We start from the raw sequence: 26,053 nt of genomic DNA on the forward strand, positions 1-26,053 counted from the left end.
GCCACAGCGTCACTCCCGGTTTTCTAGTGGTTTATTGGAGATAAGAGTCTCATGGGCTTTCTTACCCAGGCTGACTTTAAACAGTGATCCTCAGATCTCAGCCTCCTGAGTATCTAGGATTACAGGCGTGCGCCACCGGTGCTAGGCTATGCCTGCTTCTTAATCTGCACAGTAGGGTGGCAACTTCCACTTTTTTCCAAAATACTTTCAAAGTTTTCTTTTTTTTTCTGTTTCTCCCTCCCTTCCTCCCTCCCTCCCTCCCTTCCCTCCCTCCCTCCCTCCCTCCCTTCCTTCCTTCTTTCCCTTCTTTTTTTTGTGCTGGAGATCAAACCCAGAGCCTTGCATATGCTAGGCAAGTGTTCTACCACTGAGGTGTATCAATGACCTATTTTCAAAGTCTGGAATTCTTTGTTCATTTTTTTTTCTGGCCCTGGGGCTTGAACTCAGGGCCTGGGCTCTGTCCCTGAGCTTCTCTAGGCTCAAAGCTAGTGCTCTATCACTTGAGCCACAGCACCACTCCTCGCTCTTTCTGTTTATGTGGTACTGAGGAATCAAACCCAGGGCTTCATGCATGCTAGGCAAGCACTCTACCACTTTGTTCATTTTTTTTTGTGCCGGTCCAGTGCCAAGCACTGAGCACTGACCCTGAGCTTTTTTGCTCAAGGCTAGTGCTCTAGCAACTTGAGCTCCACTAGCAGCTTTTTGCTGGTTAATTGGAGATAAGTGTCTCATCTACATTCCTGCCCAGGTTAGCTTCAAACTGTGATCCTTGGATCGCAACTTCATGAATAGCTACAGACATGAACCATCAGTACCATTTCTTGTTCATTTCTAATAATATTTTTGTTGGTCATGAGGCTTGAACTCTGGGCCTGGGTGCTGTCCCCCAGCTCTTCATCTCAAGGCTAGCACTCTACCACTTGAGCCACAGCGCTACATCCAGTTTTTTGAGTGGTTTATTGGAGATAAGAGTCTCACAGACTTTCCTGCCCAGGCTGGCTCTGAACCACTATCCTCAGATCTCAGCCTCCTGAGTAGCTAGGATTGCAGGTGTGAGCCACTAGCACCTGGTTCATTTGTAATAATTTTATCTCCATAACCATACTAATATCAGATCATTCTATAATTAAGCTTGTCCACATATGCCCATTGTCTTATTTCTTTTAAGTCTTCCACATATTGTCACATTTCAAGAAGTCTCTGGGCTAGATGAGATGGTTATAATAGTAATTTCAATACTTAGGTGACTGAGGAAGGATTACAGATTCAAGGCCAGCCAGAGCTACATAGCAATTTCCAAACCAGCTTGAACTGTGTAGCAAGACCCAATCTGGATTCACTTTGAGATAAGATTCATCAGGGACTAATTATTTGTAAGGGGTATGTCTCAGGTTCAGCTCTTTGTGTGACAGCTTTTTTGGTTTGCTTTCTGGTGCCGACGATGGAGCCTGGGGTCTTGTATACGTTAGGTAAGCACTCTACCAGAGATACATCCCAGCCTCTGTGCCAGCTCTTTATGTCTGTTCTGTGTGTGTGTGTGTGTGCACGCGTGTGTGTGTGTGTGTGTGTGTGTGTGTGTGTGTGTGTGTGTGTGTGTGTGTGTGTGTTAGTCCTGGGACTTAAACTCAGGGCCTAGGTTTTGCTTGCTCAAAGCTAGCACTTTACCATGTAAGCCACAGCTCCACTTCCAGTGTTTTGATGGTTAATTGGAATTGAGTTTCACAGATTTTCCTACCTGGGCTGGCTTTGAACCACAATCCTCAGATCTCAGCCTCCTAAGTAGCTAAAATTACAGGCATTAGCCATCGGTACCCAGCTTTATGCCTGCTTCTTAATCTGCACAGTAGGGTGATGACAGTGATTTAATCATGGTCTTCAAAGGGATTCAGTGATAGCATTTGAGTTTCTGGGTTGACATAACTGAAACTAGTACTTCTGCTATTTGCATTTAAGTCAGTTTGAGCTTAGTTCCTTACATCAACTGCCCTGGTTCCTGACTGTCAATGACAAGTGATCAGAAGGTTTGTGGATGGCAGTGCTGAGACCAAGTAACCTTCTCAGAGGGTCCTGCCAAGCCCAGTGTGGAGGCAGTGTGGGGGGAGCAAATTGGAGGAACGCTGTGGGAATGGCATCTCTACTACCCTGGATCAGGGCTCTCTCTCTTTCCTCTCCCTAACCCTTTCCTCTCTCCCTCCTCTTGAAAGGCTGGGTGGCTTATTTATATGTCCAGCTGCCACACATTTGTTCTCCCTGCAGCTGTCCTCACTTGAGCCAAGTTTCTCAGTGGTGAGAGGTGACTCCTCCGAGTAGAGCCCAGCAGGGGACAGTGAGTACACAGCAGCCTTGATGACAGCAGGGTACTTGCCTGGGAGGGGGGGTGTCCTAGTGGGTAAGTATCAAAGGGCTAGGACACCAGAGGCTCATGTCCTGTCAGCTTGTCAGCCATTCTAACATCTTTAGAGAATTTTTCAAGGGGACAGAGGACACTATTAGTGGTCTGAGATGTGAGCTGGTGTGTATTTTTTTTTTTTTTGTCGGTCATGGGGCTTGAACTCTGGGCCTAGGAGCTGTCCCTGAGCTCTTCAGTTCAAGGCTAATGCTCTTCCACTTGAGCCACTTCTTGTTTTCTGGTGGTTCATTGGAGATAAGAGTCTCACAGACTTTCCTGCCCAGGCTGGCTTTGAACCTTGATCCTCAAATCTCAGCCTCCTGAGTAGCTAGGATTGCAGGCGTGAGCCACCAGCACCTGGCTTGGTGTGTGTTCTTTTTTTTCTTTCTTTTTTTCTTTTTTTTTTTTGCCAGTCATTAGGCTTGAACTCAGGGCCTGGGCATTGTCCCTGAACTTCTTTTGCTCAAGGCTAGCACTCTACCACTTGAGCCACAGCACCATCTCTGTTTTTTTCTGTTTATGTGGTACTGAGAAATCAAACCAAGGGCTTCATGCAAGCTAGGCAATCCCTCTACCACTGAGCCATAATCCTAGCCCATGGTATGTATTCATGTGTCCCAAAATGACACTTGCCTACAGGGACGACTGCCTTCCAGGTACTCCCTGTGTACTCAAGTCTTCAGAAGGCTTGGCAGAGTGGGATCCAGACAAGCCAATGCCTCACCTCCAGGAACTAACTCCAGTGTGACTGATGAGACATATGGATCTCCTGACCATACGTGAACCATTCCTTCCCTTCCACGCCTCACTTTCCCTATCTGAAACCACAGGTGACAACCCTGACATGAAATGATACAATGTGAGGATTGAGATGGTACTTGGAAAACGCTCTGGAAAAACTGGGCATACATCTGGTGCTTGGGTTAGTATCTGGCACACAGATGGTGTTCAATAAACACATAAAATGATAACCAGCCCAGCATTGGTGTCTCATGCTTATAATCTTAGCTACTCAGGAGGCTGAGATCTGAGGATTGCAGTTTGAAGCCAGCCTAGGCAGGAAAGTCCACGAGATATTTATCTCCAATTAACCATCGAATAGTTGGAAGTAGAGCTGTGGCTTAAGTGGTAGGACACTAGCCTTGAACACAAAAGCTCAGGGACAGCACCCAGGCCCTGAGTTCAAGTCCCAGGACCAACTCTCTCTCTCTCTCTCTCTCTCTCTCTCTCTCTCTCTCTCTCTCTCTCTCACACACACACACACACACACACACACAAACAAACACACACACACACACACTCCTCACGTATCATACCTTTAAGCACACAAAACCCAGGTCTAAAACTGTTACCTAGTAAGTCTGTTGGGGGAAAAAGTCCACTGCTGTGCAAGAACAAACTGGAACTTTATATATATATATATATATATGTATGTATGTATATATATGTATATCACATACACAGCATAAGATACAGGGTCTCAATAAGAAAATACACTCTGTGTTCAGGTTTAACCCCCATCACCAATCACTAAAAACACTCCAGGGTGAGGAAAGAGGGATGGGGACACATAAATAAGACTAGGAGGGAAGGTTACTATTCTAGGGGCACATGGGTGGGTGGCACAGGGCCTCTTCCTCCTGGAATAGAGCAATGCAGCAGCACAGGAGAACAGTAGCCATGGACGAAGCCTGCAATGCCTGGTGGGGGCACTGAACACTTATAAGAGAGGGTTGGGCATGAGAAGCAGGGTGTCAGAGAGGTCTTTCTTTCCTATATCAGATACTAGGGCACTTCAACATCCATGAACTCAGGGCCTGGTGAGGACTTGAAGGCAGAGGAGGCTGAGGGAACAGATGAGTCAGGCTGGGGCTGGCGACGTGCCACATCCTGGCGTTGGTAGAACAGGACATAGGCTGCCTTGGACTGCAGGGAGAGGACACAGTCAGTGTGGCTTTGGGGAAGGGGGATATAGATAGGAGAAGAAGAGAGGGAGGACAGAAGCTGCACCTCAATCTGATTCTCATTCACAGGTGAGACGCTGTTGTCATCAAAGTAGTGCCACTGGCCGCTGTCCTTGTTGCAGGCAAATGTTGTATCTGGAAGGGACCAGAACCCATCCTCACCCATCCTCCTGGCTCTCTGAGGTGGCTAGACTCTCCCCCAGCCCTGGATAACCTCTCTTCTAGCCCACATGCTTAATCACCCACTGGGGGCATCCTCACCCTCTTAATCCAGACCCCCAGGAACTTCCCTGCCCTGCCCACCACACAGCACATACAGTGGCCATCACGCATGCCCCCGTAGTGGTTGGAAACTGCAATGAGATCATATTTGTACAGGTCTGGAGCCAACTCGTTTTGTGGTTTGATGACGAATTCGGAGAAGTCCAGGTCCCTGTGGGTAAGGAGGACATATTTAATACTGTACCCTCTTCCCTGTTGTCCTTCCTTTCCCACTTCCCCCCTACACCTTCTGTTCTCCTCGGGGTCCCTGACCGGATAGGAAACTGCACCAGGGTGTCCAGCTTCTCGTGGGAAAACTTGGAAAAGGAAAAGCGCTTCAGGTGGATGATGAGGATCTCCGGTAGTGCCCACAGATCCAGCTTCTTGGTAGCCAGCTGGTGTTGCTTGCAGGAAGAGCAGTACCTACAGACAAAGTCCCTGTCACCTAGGTACTGCCCAGCTTCTATATGCCCTGTCTCATCGGCTGAGATATCCTTATTTAGATTTGGTTTTATGGAAGCATGATCTTACTATGTAGCCTAGGAGGCCTTAAACTAGCCATGTTCCCGTCTCTTCCTCACAATGACTATGATAAGGGCTAACAAACACTTGCTTTCATTCCCCTCCCTCCTCTCCCCCCGCCACCCCTGCCGCCCTGGTACTGGGGTTTGAACTCAGGGTCTTTCGTTTCTTTGGTTTTCCTGCCTGTAGCTGATGCTCTACTACTTGAGCTACACCTCCAGCCCTGCTTTTTGTTGGTTATTTTGGAGTTAGAATCTCATGGACTTTTCTGCCTAGGCTGGCTCCAAATCACGATCCTCTGGATCTCGGCCTCCTGAGTAACTAGAACACCAGGTGTGAGTCACTGGTGCCCAGTTCAGATTTTAAAGGGGACTCTGACTTTCAGTTTGCCTGGTACACTCATTTGTTTGAACTCATACTTCTGCTTGGCAATCGTGTGTGTGTGTGTGTGTGTGTGTGTGTGTGTGTGTGTGTGTGTGTGTGTGTGTGTGTGTGACCTGTGGCCAGTGTGGCAGGAAGGAGTTGATGGAGTAGATGGAGAATATCTTGGCAAGGAACTGGAATCCCAGGCAAGGAATGCCACCCACAAAGTCCCTCCCAGCCACGCTGGATCCTCACCAGGGGTTTTCTTTCTCCAAGGTCTCCATGGTGGTGAAGAGCTCGATGCACTCCTGCAGCTGCACTGGGGCCTTCTTCAGTACATAGCCCACGCAATCATGCTTCACATAGCCCTGGGTGGGGGGCAAGTACACAGCGATGTATGGTGTAAGGAGGGCAGAGAAACAGGGCTAGGGGGGAGGAGGACAGGCCAAATGAAGCTAGGAACGCCAGGCTCCCATCAAATATCCAAGTGTCAAAACCTGGCCCAAGCAAGGTGCTGGTGGATCACATCTGTAATCCTAGCAACTCAGGAAATCTGAGGATCCTGGTTCAAAGCTTACCCGGAAAGGAAAGTCCATAAGGTTCTTTTTTTTTTTTTTTTTGTCGGTCGTGGGGCCTGAACTCTGGGCCTGGGCGCTGTCCCTCAGCTCTTCAGCTCAAGGCGAGCGCTCTACCACTTGAGCTACAGCGCCACTTCTGGTTTTCTGGTGGTTTATTGGAGATAGGAGTCTCACGGTCTCTCCTGCCCGGGCTGGCTTTGAACCGCGATCCTCAGATCTCAGCCTCCTGAGTAGCTAGGATTACAGGCGTGAGCCACCAGCGCCCGGCGTCCATAAGGTTCTTATCTCAATTAGCCACCAAAAAGCCAGGAATAGAGCTGGCACTCAAATTGGTAGAGCACTAGCTTTGAGTAAAAGGAACTCAGGGGCAGTGCCCAGTGCCTGAGTTCAAGCTCCAGGATAAGCACACACACGCGCGCACGCGCACGCACACACGCACACACACACACACACACACACACACACACACACACACACACACGGCACAGGCTAGTGTTGGGGAGAGGATGTGTGAAGGTTTGAGAAGCATGAGCTCTAAGTACCCCCATCCCTGGGGTCCCATTTACCTCAGCTTCCACCTCGTCGTAGTAGCGTCTCTTCATCTCAGGCTCCCAGTCCATAGCGATGTACGGCTGGGCTGAGGGTACAGAGGTGGCAGTCATGGCTTCTGTTGCTAGGAAATCCCGCCCCTCACGCCATTGCCCCAGTTCAACTCCCAAAGGACATACTTTGCACTTCTTCGGGGGAGATGGTGCGGTCGCTGGTCCCATTGGAGTTGACTGTTTGCAGGGTGAACAGTTGTTTGCGGCGGCGCCTTGGGGGCCACTGAGATGTGTGAAGGCGGTTGTCCAAGAGAAATGGGCATCTTCTGTTAACACCAGAACTGGGCCCAGGCTGCTCAGGTTCAGAGTCTTGGAGGTCGCCGCTGGTGGAAGGTCCGGGGATCTCCTCTTTCCCTTCTTCATCACTGCTGGCTTCATTTTCCTCCTCTTCCTCCTCCTCATTGTCATCTCCTGGAATAAGGAAGTCCATGGGACTGAGCTGCATGCAATGCACACCCCAACAAACCCAGTGTGGGGTTCATCTGCCCCCAACTGCCACCCACAGCCCCTCATTCCCACATAGGCCATGGAACACACGTTCAAATCACTATTATTATTATTCATGTGCCAGTCAAGGGAGTTTGAACTCTGGTACTGGGCACTGTCCTTGAGTTTTTGTGTTCAAGGCTAGTGCTCTACCACTGGAGGCACAGCTCCACTTTCAGCTTTTTTCAGTAGTTAATTGGAGACAAGTGTCTTATAGACTTTTCTGCCAGGGATGGCTTTGAACCGTGATCCTCAGCCTTCTGAATAGATTTACAAGAAAGAATCACCAGTATCTGGCCAAGATCCTGATTCTTTTTGACCCTGTCTCCCTCCTTTCCCTCACCTTTCTCATCTCCATCATCCTCCTCATCTGAGGTGGGCTTGGTCACGTACCGCCTGCAACAGAAAAAATAGGAGACTCGCAAGGCTAGGGCACAAGGACAATGGCAGCAGAACCCAGGATTTTGCTTTGGTGTTGATGGAGAACAAGTCCACAGTGAACCTGCACATAAAGAGTTCCTAATTCAGGGGTAGAAAGGTATGAGGTAGGGACGTAAATACACAGAGAGGCTATAGATGCCATGCCAGCAGTAGCCCAAGAACACAGGCACTCCTGTGCCAGTCAGGAGTGTGGATTTAATCTAACAAACCACTGCAGACACACACCCAGCTGTGAATACCTCTTAAGGATGTCTCTGAGTGGTGGACTTTGGAGTCAAATGTATAATACACAGAAAGGACTCTGGATATTAGTTACAGTGCAACTAAATAATTTTTATATAATTTTGTAAATTTTAGTTACAATCTGCTAGCAAAAACACACCCAGACCCTTTGAGAAGGAGACAAACACAAGGTGAGGTTGTCCTTACTTTCTGCCTTATTCACCTCTGTATCCCTAATTCCTAAGAACAGAAGTCTTTTGATAGCTGATGAGGAAGTTCCAAATAGCAGCTGAATCCCCAGGTCTCGGTTCAGACCCCCACCTCTCTTGACCCTGGGAAGGAGACACTTACGAAAGCCGGTACATCAGGATGTTATACAGGCCCTCCCAAGAGAACCGGTCCCGGGGCACGGAAACCAGCAGAGGATGCCCAAAAAGTATCAGACCATAGTAGGAATTGTTGTAGTCCCGGGCTTGTGTGCGCTCCCGCAGGTAGACAGGAACTACAATATCATCTCTTGAACCCTCAATGGGCTCAATCCGGCCTGTCACCTCATATCTGTGGGGATGGATATCAGGTCACACATAATTATGTTATCCCAAGAAAGCCTCCCTGACTCTACCCCCAAGCATTCCATTTACTGTTATAGTTTTTTTTTTCTTTTTGCTGGTCTTAGGGCTTGAACTCTGGTTCTGGGAGCTGTCCCTGAGCTTCCGTTTGCTCAAGGCTAGCACTCTACTACTTGAGCCACAGCTCTACTTCTGGCTTTTTCTGTGATGAACTGAAGATGAGAGTCTCACGGACTTTCCTGCTCAGGCTGGCTTTGAACTGTGATCCTCAGATATCAGCCTCCTGAGTAGCTAGGATTACAGGTGTGAGACACTGGCATCTGGCTGTAAATCTCTTTTTAAAGGAGTCTGAGAAACTGATAAATGTATTGTACTTTACAAACTATTATGTAACTGACAGTACTTTGTTTATGTGCTGTTTTAGAAGTATTTTAATCGTACTAGAGGGCTCAGAGTGTTAATTTTTTCAGCGACAGAGTAGCTTAAAAACCCTTTTGTAAAACTTTGCTTGGTTTACAAAGAAAATTTCTATACAAAGCCTTTAGTTTTTTTTTTTTTCTTGTTGGTTGGTTATGGGGCTTGAACTCTGGGCCTGGGCATTGTCCCTGAGCTTTTAAGGGAAGGCTAGTGCTTTATCACTTGAGCCACATTGCCACTTCCAGTTTTCTGGTGGTTAGTTGGATATAAGAGTCTCATGGACTTTCCTGCCAGGGCTGGCTTTGCATCACGACCCTGAGATCTCAGCCTTCTGAGTAACTAGGATTACAGGTGTGAGCCACCAGTGTCCAGCAATCTGTTTAAGGTTTTTTTGGGGTTTTTTTTTGGGGGGGGGGTCTGGTCGTGGGGCCTGAACTCTGGGCCTGGGTGCTGTCCCTCAGCTCTTCAGCTCAAGGCTAGCGCTCTACCACTTGAGCCACAGCGCCACTTCCGGCTTTTTTCTTTTTTTTTTATGTGGTGCTAAGGAATCAAACCCAGGGCCTCAGGCATGCAAGGCAAGCGCTCTACCACTGAGCCACCTTCCCAGCCCCTGTTTAAGGTTTTTTTTTTTTTTTTTGTCGGTTGTGGGTCTTGAACTCTGGGCCTGGGTGCTGTCCCTGAGCTCTTCAGCTTCAGGTGAGTGCTCTACCACTTGAGCCACTTCCTCTATTTAGTTTTAAGTTGCCTAAAGATTAAAAAAAATGTTCTGTGACTGGGGCTATAGCTCATTTACCTAGCACACATGATACACTGGCTTCAATCCACAGCTTAGCTAAAAAAAAAAAAGTAAAAAATGGAAGTGAAACTGGGAGCCAGTGGCTCATATCTGTAATCCTAGCTACTCAGGAGACTCAGATCTGAGTATTGTTCTTCAAAGCCAGTCCAGGCAGGAAAGTCTGTGAGACTCTTATTTCCAATTAACCACCAAAAAGCCAGGAGTAGAACTGTGGCTCAACTGGTTGAATGCTAGCTTTGAGCAAAAAAGCTCTGGTACAGTGCCCAGACTCTGAGATCAAGCCCCAAGACTAACACCAATAAAAATTAGAAATTGAAAAAAAAAAAAAAAAGAATGGCTAGGCACTGGTGGCTCAAGACTACAATCCTAATGACTCAGAAGGCTGCTGAAGATGGTGGTATGAAGCCTGGTCAGAATAATCTGTGAGACTCCATCTCCAATAAATCAGCAAAAGACAGTGTTAGAGGGCTGGCTCAAGTGGTAAGGCACCAGCCAGGGACAAAAAAAAAAGCCTAGGAAGAGCTCAAGGCCCTGAGTTCAACCTCAAAACTGGCATAAAAATAAACAAATATACTACAGTGTGGCTCAGTGGTAAATCGCTTGCCTATCATGTTTCTGAGACTCTGTGGTCCATCCATAAGAATGCCCCCCCAAAAACAGAGCACATTATAATGCAACCATTCTTCCCACTTGATCTCTTCACTCACACAAAGATATCATCACGGTCCAAGATGCTGCTCAGAGGATCTTCCAGCTGGTAGAGCTTATAGAAACGGTGACTGAAGACATCGGTCACTATCATCTGGGAATGGGATTGGGGGGGGTCAGTCTAAAAGATCTCCCTAGGGCATTGTGCCCCCTTGATTCTGAATCCCACCCCCTCAGCCTGCATCTGCAGTGTCTCACCTTATCTGGAGCAATACCAGTGTGTTTAGACAAAGCCACACACAGATCGGAGATATTGCCTTTCTTGGGGACCACAACCCGGTGCTAAGGGAGAAATAGTGTCCACAACAGATCAGAAAGACTTGTGGTGTTAATACATGAAACTCTTGACATGTGTAAAATAATCAAAGCTGACTTCATGTCCCCTATTGTGTTCCCAGCCCTCCCACCTGCTCTGGCTTGCGGCGAGGATCCATGGGGATGAAGAAGACCTCCAAGACCCTCTTATGGCAGACAGGCAATGGTACGCTGAGGTAGCAGAAGGGGTCGAAGGTCACAGACACATTGCCACAATCAGGACACACCAGCGTGGACTTGAAGAGGCCATGGAAAGTGTCCACAATCACAGAATCGTTCCGCCGTTTGTGGTTCTGCCAGGCCTCCTGAGCTACCTCCTGTTGATAGCATGGACAAGTAAGTGGAGGGCTTACCCATGGCATGGGGAAACCATGATTTGGGGATATTCATATGGGATAAGCACAGTGTTCAAGGCCAGCTACGGAATGGCAGCTCAAGCTATCTGTGACCCATACTCACTGTCAGAACTGGGGTTTACGTGGGACAGGTGCGTGGTTAGAGTTAACTTTTGAGTTGGATATGAGGACAGACTAGTGCTAGAGCTATGGCTAGAACTGAGGTTGGAAGCTGGATGCCGGTGCCTCACGGCTGTAATCCTAGCTACTCAGGAAGCTGAGACCTGAGGATCATGGTTTGAAGCCAAAACAGACAGGAAAGTCCTTGAAACTATCATCTCCAATTTACCAGCAAAAAGCCAGAAGTGGAACTGTGGTTCAAGTGGTAGAATGCTAGCCTTGAGCAAAAATAGCTCAGGGACAGTGCACAGACCCTGAGTTCAAGCCCCAGGACTGGCACACACACAAAAAAGAAAACACAAACAAAATTTAAAAATTTATTATAACTTATCCTTTTAAAATCAGTATCCAAAAAAAGTACAAAAGGGAGCTGGGTGGGTACTGGTGGCTCACGCCTGTAATCCTAGCTACTCAAGGGGCTAAGATCTAAGGATAGTGGCATAAAGCCAGCCTGGGCAGGAAAGGCATGAAACTCTTATCTCCAAGAAAACACCAGAAAACTGGAAGTGGCACTGTGGCTCAAGTGGTAGAGTGCTAGCCTTGAGCTGAAGAGCTGAGGGACAGTGCTCAGGCCCAGAGTTCAGGCCCCACAACTGACAAACAAAAGTACAAAAGTACTGGCGAGTACTGGCGAACTCAGGGCTGGTGTGTGTGTGTGTGTGTGTGTGTGTGTGTGTGTGTGTGTGTGTGTGTGTGTGTGTGTGTGTGTGTGTGTGTGTGTGTGTGTGTGTGTGTGTGTGTGTGTGTGTGTGTGTGTGTGTGTGTGTGTGTGTACTTGTACTGAAACTTGAACTCAGCTCCTGCTTGACTTTTTTGCTCAACACTGGCACTCTACCACGTGAACCGCAGCTCTACTTTTGGCTTTGTTTTGGCTGTCTTGGGGCTTGAACTCTGGGCCTGAACTCAGGTAATGTTCCTGAGCTCCCAAAGCTAGCACTCTACCACTTGAGCCACAGCACCACTTAGGCTTTTTCTGTGCCTAATTTGAGATAAGAGTTTCATAGACTTTCCTGCCTAGGCTGGCTTTGAACCACAATCCTCAGATCTCAGCCTCCTGAGCAGTTAAGATTACAGGCATGAGCCACCAGTGACTAGCACCAGTTAGTTGGAAGTAAGAGTTTCTTAAATTTGTCTGCTCAGGCTCACTTTGAGCCTTGATTCTGAATAGCTAGGAATTATACATGTAAGCCATCAGTGCTTGGCCTGGTTGGTGTTTTTTGTTTGTTTGTTTTTGTTTTTGTTTTTTTTGGGTCAGGTTGTGGGGCCTGAACTCTGGGCCTGGGCGCTGTCCCTCAGCTCTTCACCTCAAGGCTAGCGCTCTACCACTTGAGCTACAGTGCAACTTCCAGCTTTTTGCTTATGTGGTGCTGAGGAATCAAACCCAGAGCCTCATGCATGCAAGGCAAGCGCTCTACCACTGAGCTACCTTCCCAGCCCCTGGTTGGTGTTTAAAACAACTATATATTAAGCAAAACAGATATAGCCATGGGGAGGAAGAATGCCAAATATGAGAAGAGAGCATTTCCTTTGGCTTTGCTGGTTGTAGCTACTACTTTTCATAGGACTATTCCTCTCTCTGTATTGTAAAATAACTAAAGGCATGCAGCTGCATATAGTGGTATAAGCAGGTAATCCCAGGGTTTAGGAAACTAAGACCAGTCTGGACTACATAGTGAGAGCGTATCTCCAAAAACAAACAAAAGCCTAAGAAAAAAACAGTAAGGTCTCCAGGAGTTAAAAAAAAAAATAAACTGAGGTTGGAACTGAGGTCATAGCAGGGGAGCTTTGCAAATGGCAGTATATCTAGCAGCCCAGGTAGGCTAGGGACTCCCTGGGGGTAGCAGGCTTAGTGTCTTTCATGGGTCTCTCAAGGTGGAGGACTTGATTCAGGAGCAGCCTACCTGATCTGGCCGCCCATTGGCCTCACACAGTTCCACATATTCCTTCTTCTTGACCCGATTGAGGTCCTCATGAAGCCCATCCAAGAGGAATGACAGCAGCTCCTGTGAGTCATGCTGCTGGTAGCCCAGGAACTGAGTTGCAAAATGGCCAACCTTATTCTGAGAAGATGAGCAAGGCTGTCAGAGGGAGTGAGAGTTCAGAGAGATAAGTGAAGTGGGGGATGGGGTGTATGGGGCTGAGTCACACCTTGAACACATTAGGCACAATAGAGCGGTGGTACCCAGACCATGCCTGCTTCACCAGGTCTGCATAGGCCTCAGCAAGTTCACCTTTCATGCCCAGCGGGTTGCGGAAGTTGAGCTCATCCAGGTAGCGGTTGTTGAGGAAGTACTCAGTGAGCTGGGGCACATTGCTGAGGCACTGTAGGGGCGGGCATGGTGAGAAAAAGGCAGAAGAGAGGAGAGAAGTGGTCCAAGTAAGGATGTAGAAAAGGAAGTCAAGCGAGGAGGAAAAGACAGGGTGGTGGAGTGAGGGGTGGGGAGTGAAGGGTTGGGGATAAGACAGGAGCTGAATAGTTAAGGAAAGATGTTAATACCTCTGAGAAGGAAGAGCATGGTGACAAGGCGAGAAGGGAAAGCAGGGAGCAGGTGGAGGAAGAAGGTGTTGATAACTCCAGAAGCAAATGTGAACATGTCAATTCAGACTCATGGGGCCTTGAATTCTAACCTGACCTCGTCTTGCAGTTATCTCCCCCACCCCCATCCCCTAGCTCTATTTCCAACCCCCAGCTCTTGAAGCCCACCCCATGGCTGTGCCAGACATAGCTCTAGTGGCCCAACCTGCAGGGCCGAGTTCATGAAGCACGTGTTGCCCAGATTGGTAAGGCCACAGATGCCCGGCTGGCCCTGGAAGTCTTCATCTTCTTCCGCCATGTTCTTCCTGAGGTTGGATGAGAAACCCTATCAGCTGAAGGCCTACTACACACAGGTGCACAGTACTTGTAGGTTCAGTCTGCCTGCTGTGGGATGCCCCCACTCTGCACCAGACACCCCAATGGCTCACATGCCATGCAGCTGTGTGCTGGGCCAAGTGCCATCTTTGTTTCGGGTCTCCATGATGACCAACTGGGTTGCAGGAAGAGAAAGCAGAAGGCAAAGCATTAATGGAATGCTTATTGGGTTTCCAGACCTCCCTCAATCTAAGTGCTGCCAGGTGAGTCCATCTAGCAGGCTACTTGCACCAAAAAGTCTTTCACACTCTTACCTGCCCAGTCTCGATGGCAGCATCAAGCAGTGTGATCTGTGTGTTGAACAAACGATCCAAAGAGCCCTCTGAGTTCTTGATCCAAAGGCGTGTGTCTTCCTGAGGCTCCACCAGAAAATGCTCCCGGGCAGTGCTCAAGACTACATCTGTGACAGGTGAACTAAAATCAGTATCTCCCAAGATGCAGAATGACAGAGCCATCCTCACAGACCTCCCATACTCTTGTCAAAATGCCTAACCCAGCTGGGTGCCAGCCTCAGAAAAAAAAAGTCTGTGAGACTTCTTTTTGTCAGTTGTGGGTCTTGAACTCTGGGCCTGCGTCCTGTCCCTGAGCTCTTCAGCTCTACCACTTGAGCCACAGTGCCACCACTTCTGGTTTTCTGGTGGTTAATTGGAGATAAGAGTCTCATGGATGTTCCTGACGGGGCTGGGTTTGAACCATGATCCTTGGATCTCAGCCTCCTGAGTAGCTAGGATTACAGGCATGAGCCACCTGTACCCAGCTGTCTGTGACTCTTATCTTCAATTAACTACCAAACCCTGAAAGTGAAGCTGTGTCTCAAAGTGGTAGAGTACTAGTCTTGAGCAAAAGAGCTCAAGAGCTCAGGGACTGCACCCAGGCCTTGAGTTTAAGCCCCACAACTGACCAAAAGAGAGAGAGAGAGAAAAAAAAAAGACTAACCCACAATCAGGACTTGAGGACTGGCCCTTCTTTCATGCAAGCTAGTGGAATGCAGCTCATATACCCTCAAAACCTTTGGTCAATACCTTCTTGGTTCTTAAGTCTGACTGGTAGTCTTCTTAGGCCCCAGCCTAATCCCAAACATCTTCAAATCGTTGGGCTATGACTTGGGAACACAAGTTCATCTCATGGCCCTCACACTCACCAAGAGTATCAGTGTGGCTGAATTGAGCAGTAAGAATTGTGTCCATATCAGTGTGCTGGACCAGCAGCAGTTCTACTAGATACACTTCCACCTTCTGGATGTTGGGCAGCTTTATGACCTGTGAGGGCAGAGGGGTATATACACAGAGGCATGTCCACCCTACTCACTTGGACACATATTCTGAGCCAACAAGACCTTCTTCCTCCCTGACCTCCCAGGGACTCTACCGAACCCCAGCACCTTCCTCACCCATGTACCTTGCGCTCAATGGGAGGCTGGCCATCCTCTAGGCCATACCAGCTGACGAGGTAATGCCAAGCAGCTGCTGGGAGCAGCACATAATCCTTGCCTTCCACCAGGCCCTCCTTGAGGCGCCAGTTTATCTGATCTGCAGTGTGGGGGCGGGGGAGGCAAAGAAGAAATCAATGACCTGTGCATTTGATCATTTGTAGAGACTAAGGAGATGAGGACTCCAGGGTAAGGCTGATAGGGGGAGGGGGAAGCAGAGGCCTGGTACCTTCAAAGAGCTCAGCATTGTTGATGCAGCCAGGAAAGGTGCTGGCGTCCTGGTCCCCTCCTTGCACGTACACCTCCCACTGTTTATACCAGTGCTGCTTCACAAGGAACCTGGGGCCCAGACATGCAACAAGAGTATCATATGGTTATCTGGGGGATAGGAAGAGGGGTGTTGTAAAGCTTTTCTTTGCTAGCAGACTTCAATGATCAACTCATTGTAATCCAACATGAGGGGTTTCAGCAACATACAAAACAAGCAAAACTATTTATTCAGTGAAACTGAGATTTGGATGTTAGATTACCTATCTTCTTAAGATACTGACAGATACGGGATTAGGGATGGAAAATGTAAGCCAGGCTTGGGTTGCAAATATCATTCCAGCATTTTTTTTGTGGTTTTTTTTTTTTTTTTGCCAATCCTAGGGCTTGAAATCAGGGCCGGGGCACTGTCCCTGAGCCACAGTGCCACTTCTAGCTTTTTCTTTTTATGTGGTACTGAGGAATCGAATCCAGGGCTTCATGCATCCTAGGCAAGCACTCTACCACTAAGCCCCATTCCCAGCCCCTCATTCCAGCATTTGTGAGATTGAGGCAGGGAGATGACTTGAATTTGAGCTACATAGCAAGATCTCTCATCTGGGTTTGGGGGACTGAAAATGTGCTTGATAATGGCAAACAAAAAGCCCACAGTGGTAGGAAATTAATTTTATTATAGAAGATAATTGATTTATATTAGTCTGTAGGATAATAAATTAGGTGCAAAATTTTTAGCCAATGTTACTTACAGCTAATGTTGTTACCTATTTGTTTTGGCATTACTGGGGATAGAACCAAGGGCTTTGTACATGGTAAACAAGCACATTATAATTGAGCTACATCCTCAGACCTAGCCATTTGTTGTATATACACCAATTTTTTAAAGGCCAGATCAACAGAAACAAAGTTCTTCAGTTAAGAAATGAATTTGAGGGGCTGGGAAGGTGGCTCAGTGGTAGAGTGCTTGCCTTACATACATGAGGCCCTGGGTTCAATTCTGGCAAAAAAAAAAAAAAAAAAAAGCCAGAAGTGGTGCTGTAGCTCAAGTGGTAGAGCACTAGCCTTGAGCTGAAGAGCTGAGAGACAGTGGCCCATCCCAGAGTTCAGGCCCCATGACTGAAAAAAAAATGGATTTGATAAACTGGGCATGGTGGTATTCGTCTGTAATCCCAACACTTGGGAGGCTGAGATACGAGCACCTTGAGCTCCAGGCCAGCCTGAGCTACAGAGCAAAACTCTATCTCAAAAATAAAATGAACTAGATAAGTTTAGAAAGTCTAGATTTTTAGAAACTGAGAAGAATTAAAAATGCTAAAAACAGTTCTAAGGTTTTCCTCCTAAAACTGAATATTGCCATTTTCATCAGTTTTGTGTTTAAGATTTTGGCTGTTGTTTTTAAACTAGAGACAAATAATAAATTTTATTATCTTATTTATATCCAGAAAATCATAGCAATTGTTCTTTGGGGGTTTTCTAACCTTAAAATTGGGATATTTTATATAATTATGAAGTACATTATAATTCAAAACATTTATAATGATTCAATGTGTAATGATTACTTTGGCTTTACATAGATTTTTGTTTGCTTATTTGGTGCCAGTAATGGGGCTTATGCTCAGGTTTTAGGCACTGTTCTTGGCTTTTTTGTTTAAGGCTAGTGCTCTACCACTTGAGTCATAGCTCCACTTCTGGCTTTTTCTTGGTAATAAGAGATAGAGTCCCACAGACTTTTCTGCCCAGGCTGGCTTTAAACCACAATTCTCAGATCTCAGCCTCCTGAGCAGCTAAAATTAGACATAAGCCATCAGGCTTATGACTTTTTGACACTAGCCAGGCATGTTGGTACATAGCTATAATCCCAACTCTCAAGAGAATGAGATAGGAAGATTGAGAATTGGAGACCAGCTTGGGCTACATATTAAGACCCTGTCTCAAAAACAAAAAGAAACAACAAACACACACAAATGTATTACCAGCCTCAAATAAACACATTTAATATTATTGGATGATTTTCCAGCAATTTAGCCTCACAGATGTGATTGATGGGCAGGGGATTGCCAGGCATTGAACTCAGGACCTCATATATGGTAAGCATGTGCTCTACTACTGAGCTACACCCCCAGATCCAATGTGATTCACTGACATGCCAACTTTCTCTTGTTCACAAAATGACCAGAAAGACTGGGAGATGGAGAGCTAAAGCATCCTTGGAATAGCGAGTCACACGAGTGGGCACATGTTCTGTGGAACTGACCAGTTTGGGTTTCTGGAGCACAAACCCTGCCAGATAACTTATACCAGGGATAGTCTCCTGCCTGGTGGTTCATGCTACAAACCTCCCTCATCCCCCACATACCCTGTCATACAGCTTCATCCCCCATGCCTGGCTTTACTTGCTTCTATATAGTCAGTCTATGAAGCTAGTTTATGGCTAATGGTACCTTCAATGCAAAGAGAGGTGCTGCTCAATTTAAGAGCAGATCTTTACTGAAAACTAACATTAAGATCACCTCGTAGCAAGACTTCCAGGCCTGGATCCAACCTGAAAAAAAAATCCTTTTGCAGGCATAGAACAATTAAATTAGGTTCAAAATACTTGTCATTTGCAGCTAATGAGGCTTAACTTCCTTTCCCTGGTGCTGGGCATGGAATCCAGAACCTTGTACATGCTAGGCCAGCATTCTGCTTATGAGCTATATCTTTAGCCTCCAACATGTGTGTGTGTGTGCTGGTACTAGGACTTGAATTCTGGACCTCAAGTTCTCCCTTGGCATTTTTCATTTAAGGCTGGTATTCAAGTACTTGAGTCACATCTCCACTTCTGGCTCTTTGATGGCTAATTGGAGATAAAAGTCTCAAAGACTTTTCTGCCTGGGCTGGCTTCAAACTGTGATCCTTAGATCTCAGCCTCTTGAGTAGTTAGCATGATAGGAATGATTCACCAGCACCTGGCTTCCCAACCTGAATTTTTATAGGCTTGAGAAAGGTCTCAAGTTTCGTACAAATTTTCACAAAACATTATTATTGTTGTTATTCAATTCAAATACTTTAAAAAAAAACCCCAAACCATTGTAACTCAGAAATCAGTACATGTCACATCTATCAAGCCAGGTGGAAGGCATGGCAAAGGTGTTACCATCTGTTTCAAGAGCACTCATATTATATTTACTCCCAGCTATTCAATTTTGGAAGCATGCTATCTTAAACTTTATCTTTCGATTTTTAACTTTCTCATTCCTTGTTACTCATACATAGTATATAGCTAGCCACTTCTGTTTATTAAAATGATATGAAATACATGCTTATGAAAAGCATTACTATATGATTATCTTCTATCCTCTAGTCTTCTCATGTCTGGAGAAAAGAAAATTGGTTATTTTGGTTAATAATTTACACCAATGGTTATGACTACAGAAAAGTAGAACAAATATGGCTATAAAGTAAGACATAAGATTTTCTATTTGTTAATTAAAATGTTGTTAGTTTATTCAGAAAGTAAATGTAATATAACATAACATTGTCCCACCAAGTTTATTACTGTAAAATATAATTCATATATGCCCCAGCTAAGAACTTCATTTTTGTCTCAAATTATTGTTAACTCTTGGGATTTTTTTCTAGTATTGGGGTTTGAACTCAGGACTTCCCACTTGCTTGGCAGTGCCCTACTGCTTGACCCATTATCTTCAGCCCTTTTTTGCTCTGGTTATTTTTTAAATAATCTCACTTTTTGCCCAGACCAGCATGGACCATGTTCCTATTTATACCTTCCCACTATAGCTGGGATGACAGACATGTAACATCATGGCTAGTAAGTTTGTTGTTGAGATGAGGGTCTCATTAACTTTTTTGCCTGGGCTGACCTGAAACCTCAATCCTCTCAATCCCAGTCTCCCAAGAATTACAGGTATGAGTTTCCAAGTATCTCTTGCTTTAAAAAAAATAGTAATAATTTAAATGCATTGCTAAAATAAACTCCTAGCTAGGTACCCCTGTCTCATGCCTGTGATCCTAGCTACTCAAGAGGCTGAAATCTGGAAAAAAGGATTAAGATTAAGCACCAACTATGAACAAGTAGACTAAACAAGTGAGAGGCAAAGTTCAAGTCCTGTGCTAGAAACAAAAATCCTGTCATATTTATCACTGTGTATTTTCACAAAATGGACTGTAAATATTTCCTTTTTTTACAACTTTTATCTTTTTCAGTTTTATTAGCAGACACTAGCTGTACAAGTTGTACATAAGTTGCACAATTTATTATATATTGTATATATGTAGACAATGTATCCCAACCTCATCCTATTTATCATTCCCTTATCGACTCCACCTTCTTCAAGCAGTTTGAACAAGTTTCATTGTTGCTTTTCAACAAGAAACAATCTCTCTCCTACTCCCCCCCCCCCCTGCCCCCCTCCCCAGTCCTAGGGCTTGAACTCAGGGCACAGGCACTCTCCTTGAGCTTATTTTGCTCAAGGCTAGCACTCTAGCATTTAAGCCACAGTGCCACTTCCCGCTTTCTGTTTATGCATGAACCCAAGGCTTCATGCATGCTAGGCAAGGATTCTACCACTAAGCCAGCAAACAAACTCTCAACCATGATTCACTCTTGTTAGCTCAACTCCCTCTGACTGATCCCCACCTCATCTGAGGGTCTAAGTATTCTTGACTTGTCTTTCCTAAATTCAGAACAGTGACAATTAAAAGTATTTTATGTTTAAGCTAATTTGGGCACAGACCACAAAAATTTGCTCCACCCATAAACAAGACAGTATGAATAGTTCTATTTATCTTTACTTTTTTTTTAGGTATGAGACCAGGACTAAAACTTGGTACTGGATGCTTTCACTCACTGGCTGGCATTCTATCAATTGGGCCATGACTCCAACCCCTCTATTTATCTTTTATTTTTGTCAGTAATGGGGCTTGAACTCTAGGCCTGGGCACTGTCCCTCAGCTCTTCAGCTCAAGGTGAGTGCTCTACCACTTGAGCCACAGTGCCACTTACGGTTTTATGAGTGTTTTATTGAAGATAAGAGTCTCACGGACTTTCCTGCCAGGGCTGGCTTTGAACCCTGATCCTCAGATCTCAGCCTCCTTAGTCTAGGATTATAGGCATGAGCCACCTAGCCCCTCTATTTATCTTAAATTCTCCCAATTTCATAAAAGCTTTCATTTCCCAACTTTTCTTTCTTCTTCTTCTTTTTTGCTGGTCCTGAGGCTTGGAACTCAGAGCCTGGATGCTGTCTCTGAGGTTCTTTTGTTCAAGGCTAGTGCTCTACCACTTGAGCCACAGCTCCACTTCCAGCTTTTTTTTTCATGGTTGGAGATAAGAGTCTCATAGACTTTCCTGCCAGGGATGGCGTCAAACCAAGATCCTTAGATCTCAGCCTCTCGAGCAGCTAGGATTATAAGCAGGAGCCACAGGGCCAGGCCCAACTCACTTTTTTAAAAATACTGTTTTAAAATAATATATCAGAAAAGGATTATCTTCTCAAGTTAATTAGTCAACCACAGAGAATTAAGATTTGCTACTCTCAACATTTCCTGGCTGAACCTCCAATGAAATTGTGGGCTTCCCTTTACACATCATCATCAGGTTGCTGCTTTATTCTGAATTCAGCCACCCTCCTTCCTTTACCTGAACAATAAGAGTCATGTGATTTTTACCTGTTAGGAAGGTGTCCACATCCTGCACAGACCTGCCCTGATTTCATTGTTAAAAAGAAAGGTCTACATTTACCCTTAAGACATAAACTTCTCTCAGAAATCAAATAAATTCTGATGACCAAATTAATTAGTTGCACATGTTTAGATCTGCCAGCTGGTAAGACAAGAAATGCAAATATTAATACTGAAACAAGAGTTAGTTCATGACATCAAAATACTTTATGAAAATGTCATTCCTGACCAATGCAGCAAACCCACCTAAAATGGAGTAAAAACCTCCAGTTGCTTTGCTCTTACCTAGATAAGCATAAAAAGATGGCGATCAGCAAAAATGCTTTATGGAAATACCCATAGCAGAGACAAGCCGGTTTCAATACTGAATCAACAGTGGTGTGGTAATTTTTTTAATGAAGTGAAATTCATATAACATAAAATTAACCCATTTTAAAATGAACAATTCAGTGGTATTCATTACATTCACAAAGCTGTTGCAACCACCACCTCTACCTGGTTCCAAAACATTTTCATCACTCCAAAAGGAAACCCAGTATTGGTAGGCTTTCAGAGAGGTATTGACAAAGATGGCAGAATTTCATGTGCTATCTACCAATGATAACAATCATGAAGGAGTATAAAGATAGGAAGGGGTAAGGATGAAAACCTGGAAGCCCTTTTGAACATGTCCAAATGGGCTATAAAATTCTGGTTACTGCTTATTTTTACTATAGATTTAGGTTTTTTTCTTCCTGGCTGGACAGCTATGAAGTAATGATAGAAAAACACATTAGTTTTCTATTCCATATTTGGAGAATCTCAACTTGTCTCCCCAGTAACAAGGATACACATTTTACTGGTCTTGTTATTAAAGCACTCTGAAATGTGGGCAAAGCTCTCTGGAAATGGCCAGAAGAGCCAATATGGTTGGTCTAAATGGAGAGAGGGAAGAGGTGTGTAATGAGGAAGATTCCAGAAGAAATCAGAGTGGAAGCAGAGAACCAGCTTCATAAAGCTCTGCAGGTCATTGGAAAGATTGCAGCATTTACACTGTGCACCATGGGAAGCTGGTGTGATATTTTTGGGAGAATAGATGGACAATGTATATGTTTTAAAAAGAAATACTGCTTATATAAAGAGAAAATGGGACTTTGACAACTGAGAGAAACCTGCCAGATACAATGGTAAATGAGTGATCAAAGTTCACATCACAAACAAGATCATTTGGATACCATGTACCACCTGATACAATAAGAAGGGCTCACAGTATGCATCCAGTATTTCATCTATGAAGTATGGTTTCATATATATACTTCATATATGTAAAGGGAAAGCGTAGACATTAAATACTATTTAGGGATGCATACCGTGGTGGTAAAACATTGAATGTTAATTCAAAATTTAGGATGTGTTTCTCTAGGAGCAGGGATGGGAATGTCTATCTGGGAGGGACACTGAAGGATTTCTTAAGGTAAAGTTCTGAATTTTAACCTGGGTGAATTCACACATTTTTATTTTGTCACTTGATTTTTTTTACTTGAAATAAACTCATAAAAATGGCAAAAATAATACAACAATTTCCCCATATGCCCTTCATTCAGATTCCCCAAATCTAACATTTTATCCATTTGCTCAATCGTTATTTCTTCATATGCATCTTTTTGGTATTTTTATTTATTTTTAAATTCACAAAATTTTGTGCATTTGTGGTATACAGCATGTTTTACATGTATACATTATTAAATGACTAAGCTAATTAACATCCATTGCATCACATCTCTAATTTGTAAAGTACATGTAAAATCTACTTTTAGCAATTTCCAAGTATACAATAGATTGTCATTAACTATAATCACCATCTTGTACAATGGGTCTCCTAAATTTGATCTTGTCTAACCCAAAGTTTACATCTTTTGATCAATATCTCCCCAATTCATGCATTTTAACAGATGCTAATTTTTTAACCATTTAAGAATAGGTTGCTTACATGATGATTCCTTATCCCTAAAATTTCAGTATTTCCCCAAGCCAAGAATATTCTTTTACCACCACAACACAATGATCATAATCAAGGAATTATCAGTAATAATATTTTATCTATTGGCTTTAGTGAAATTTCACCGATTTTTTTTCCCATGGAATTTTACAATGAAAAAAATGAGAAAACCCCTGATTTTTAAAATAATTTATTCTTTTCCTGTTCCAGGATCCAATCGAGGATCACATGTTGCATTTAGTTATCAAACTTGTTAAACTGCATTAATTCATTACAGGAATTATTTGGAATAGTTCTTCGGCCTTTGTCTTTCACGACCTTGACAGTTTTGAAGAGCACACAGATCACTTACTTAAATATGATGTCCGTCAATTTGGGCTGTGTAAAATTGACACAAATCTTAAATGTTTCACAATTCAAAAATCAAGACGCAAATTGACGAGAAATAAAATGAACCCGGAAGCAGTAAATTTCAAGAAGCAATGGTTAGCAAAGAAATCAGTAAAATAAGACGATTTATCAAGAAGCGGGTTGTATTTTTAAAGTAACGATTTTCTCCTGAAAATAAAAGTGCCAAAACGTAAGAAAAAAAATTAAATCAGAGGTCCCTCCTGTGCTAATCTCCTGCACTTTTTCCCAATCTACAAAAAGGGCCTCCAACAGAATTTTTTAATGAAAAAACGAAAGAAAGAAAGAAAGAAAGGAAGGAAGGAAGAAGGGAGGGAGGGAAAGGAAGGAAGGGAAGAAAGAAAGAAAGGAAAAGAAAGAAAGAAAGAAAGAAAGAAAGAAAGAAAGAAAGAAAGAAAGAAAGAAAGAAAGAAAAGAAAGAAAGAAAAGAAAGAAAGAAAGAAAAAAGAAACAACCGCATCACACATTTCCTTCACTTGAGGCGCCATTTTCTGCCTTAGGCACCACCTCCCCAGCACTTTCTTCCCTCCGCTGCATACCACGCCCCTCCGCTGTGCCAGTCTGAGCCTCGTTCCCAGGCCCCAGCCGCCAGTAAGTCCCAGCTCCCTCCCCTCACCCACAACTATGGGCAAAGAGGCTTCTCTTCGGAGGATATCAGAAGGCTAGCAATGGTTGCAGGCCACTCCTAGTAATCGACGCTAATTTCCTAATTACAGACCAGGCCACGCTCCCCGCCCCCCCCCCCCCAACCCGCCCCGAGCCTTACAGGGCAGAGCCTGCCTTCCTTCCCAGGCTGCACGTTCCAAGACGCGGCCCCGCCTCCCTCACAACGAACCCCATTTTGTTCTAAGGCGTAAGACTGCACCAACACAGGCCCCGCCTCTTTCCCAGACGTTGCGATTCATTCACAAGCACTTGCCCGCTCTTCTCGCCCAGGAACCCACCTGCCCCTCCCCCACCCCGCCCCCGCCCCCGCAGCGCTTCTTCCACAGACGTGGGCTTCTAAGTCCCCGGCGTTTGCTAACGCCCCCACCGTCCCCTCAGCCAAGGTTTCGCTGAAGCCCAGCCTCACCAGCTTTCGCCGGCTTGTAGTGGACGCTCTCGTCCACTCTCGGCATTCTCGATTTGGTGCCACTGGTCGTCCAGGCCAAGCTTTGCCTCGCGTTGTGGCTCTCTGTCCTCAGCGGCCGCCGCGACGGCAGCTGCAGCAGGCTCCGCTGCGACCGCCGCCATCGCCGTCCGTCGTCCTCTAACTGCCAACGCAACTGAAGATGGGAAGAGGACCCTCAACTGCTACTTCCGGATTCTGTCCCGGAAACGGAAACAGAGCCCCCCAAATGGCTAGGGGGCTACTGCCATCTTGGAAATGGGCCCCATCTGACGTGTCAAGGAACTAGGAGGGTGTCACTAGGTGGGCTGTGATCTCTGCGAGCAACAGTCAGGATAAAAACCTCCACTTGGAAACTAAGAAACACAATAGTGCCTGTGGGATACTAACGCCATGTTGAGTTAGGGCAGAAGGTTGTGTGGAAGGCTAGGCTGAGGTTTTTCTAAGTGATTGAGGACATGTTGGATAGTGCTGTCTTCCTGCTTGGTGTTTTGCTGAAGACTGTGGATCCTTACCCCAGGAGTTTTTATTAGTCTGACTAGAGTGTCCTCCTTTCATTGCACAACCCTTCTCATCCAACCCTAGTATAAAAGGGGTTTCCACTTCCAGATCCTCCTAGGCTTGCAGGCCATTGTTTACCTTCATGATCTAGATTCATTTCTTAGACAAAATGTGATCAAGGAAAATCACCCCCAAAGCCTGTTTGGTGGAGTCACAGCAGTTAACTTGTAGTCTAAACTTAAATAATAGCTTCAGGCACTATCCTTACCACTCTGAGCAAATTGTCGGGGAAGCAGAGGGCTAGAAATGCTAACCCAGTTGTCCCCGAGCTGGTACTGGTACGTGCTGGAGCTGTGCTTCCAACTCAGCAAATCTTGTTCCAAAGTTGTGACCTCACATGCCACACAGGAGATTCTCAAACTAGTTCCAGGGTGTCCATCCTGGGATTCATAGTTCTTTTTCACTCTCATTCTTTTATGTGTGTGTGGTGGAATTATCCAGAGGCTACTTTCACAAGAAAATGCTTGTGTGTGTGTGGGGGGGGGGGGTGCTCAACTCCTTAAAAATGTAAAGAGATCCTGAAACCAAAGTTTGAGAATCAGTGCACCAGGACAGGCTTTCAAACTT

The 26,053-nt window shown here is 45.3% G+C and overlaps 1 protein-coding gene across 1 annotated transcript; it reads right to left on the reverse strand.

Moving 5' to 3' along the window:
- Positions 1 to 3,776: 3,776 nt before the first annotated feature.
- On the reverse strand, positions 3,777 to 25,093 carry Usp11 (ubiquitin specific peptidase 11). Its single transcript, XM_042684464.1, has 21 exons — positions 24,890 to 25,093; positions 15,718 to 15,827; positions 15,458 to 15,588; positions 15,201 to 15,318; positions 14,314 to 14,459; positions 14,113 to 14,174; positions 13,890 to 13,989; positions 13,297 to 13,470; positions 13,050 to 13,208; positions 10,726 to 10,950; positions 10,517 to 10,600; positions 10,318 to 10,412; positions 8,180 to 8,386; positions 7,509 to 7,561; positions 6,806 to 7,090; positions 6,644 to 6,714; positions 5,755 to 5,867; positions 4,888 to 5,037; positions 4,671 to 4,786; positions 4,400 to 4,488; positions 3,777 to 4,315 (listed from the first exon to the last, which is right to left on the reverse strand). The coding sequence occupies exons 1-21, from the start codon at positions 25,048 to 25,050 to the stop codon at positions 4,175 to 4,177; spliced, it is 2,790 nt and encodes a 929-aa protein (XP_042540398.1). The 5' UTR covers positions 25,051 to 25,093; the 3' UTR covers positions 3,777 to 4,174.
- Between the last annotated feature and the right edge of the window lie 960 nt (positions 25,094 to 26,053).

This window comes from Dipodomys spectabilis, unplaced genomic scaffold (assembly GCF_019054845.1).
Source record: "Dipodomys spectabilis isolate Male_0828 unplaced genomic scaffold, ASM1905484v1 ptg000087l, whole genome shotgun sequence".
Taxonomy (NCBI): domain Eukaryota; kingdom Metazoa; phylum Chordata; class Mammalia; order Rodentia; family Heteromyidae; genus Dipodomys; species Dipodomys spectabilis.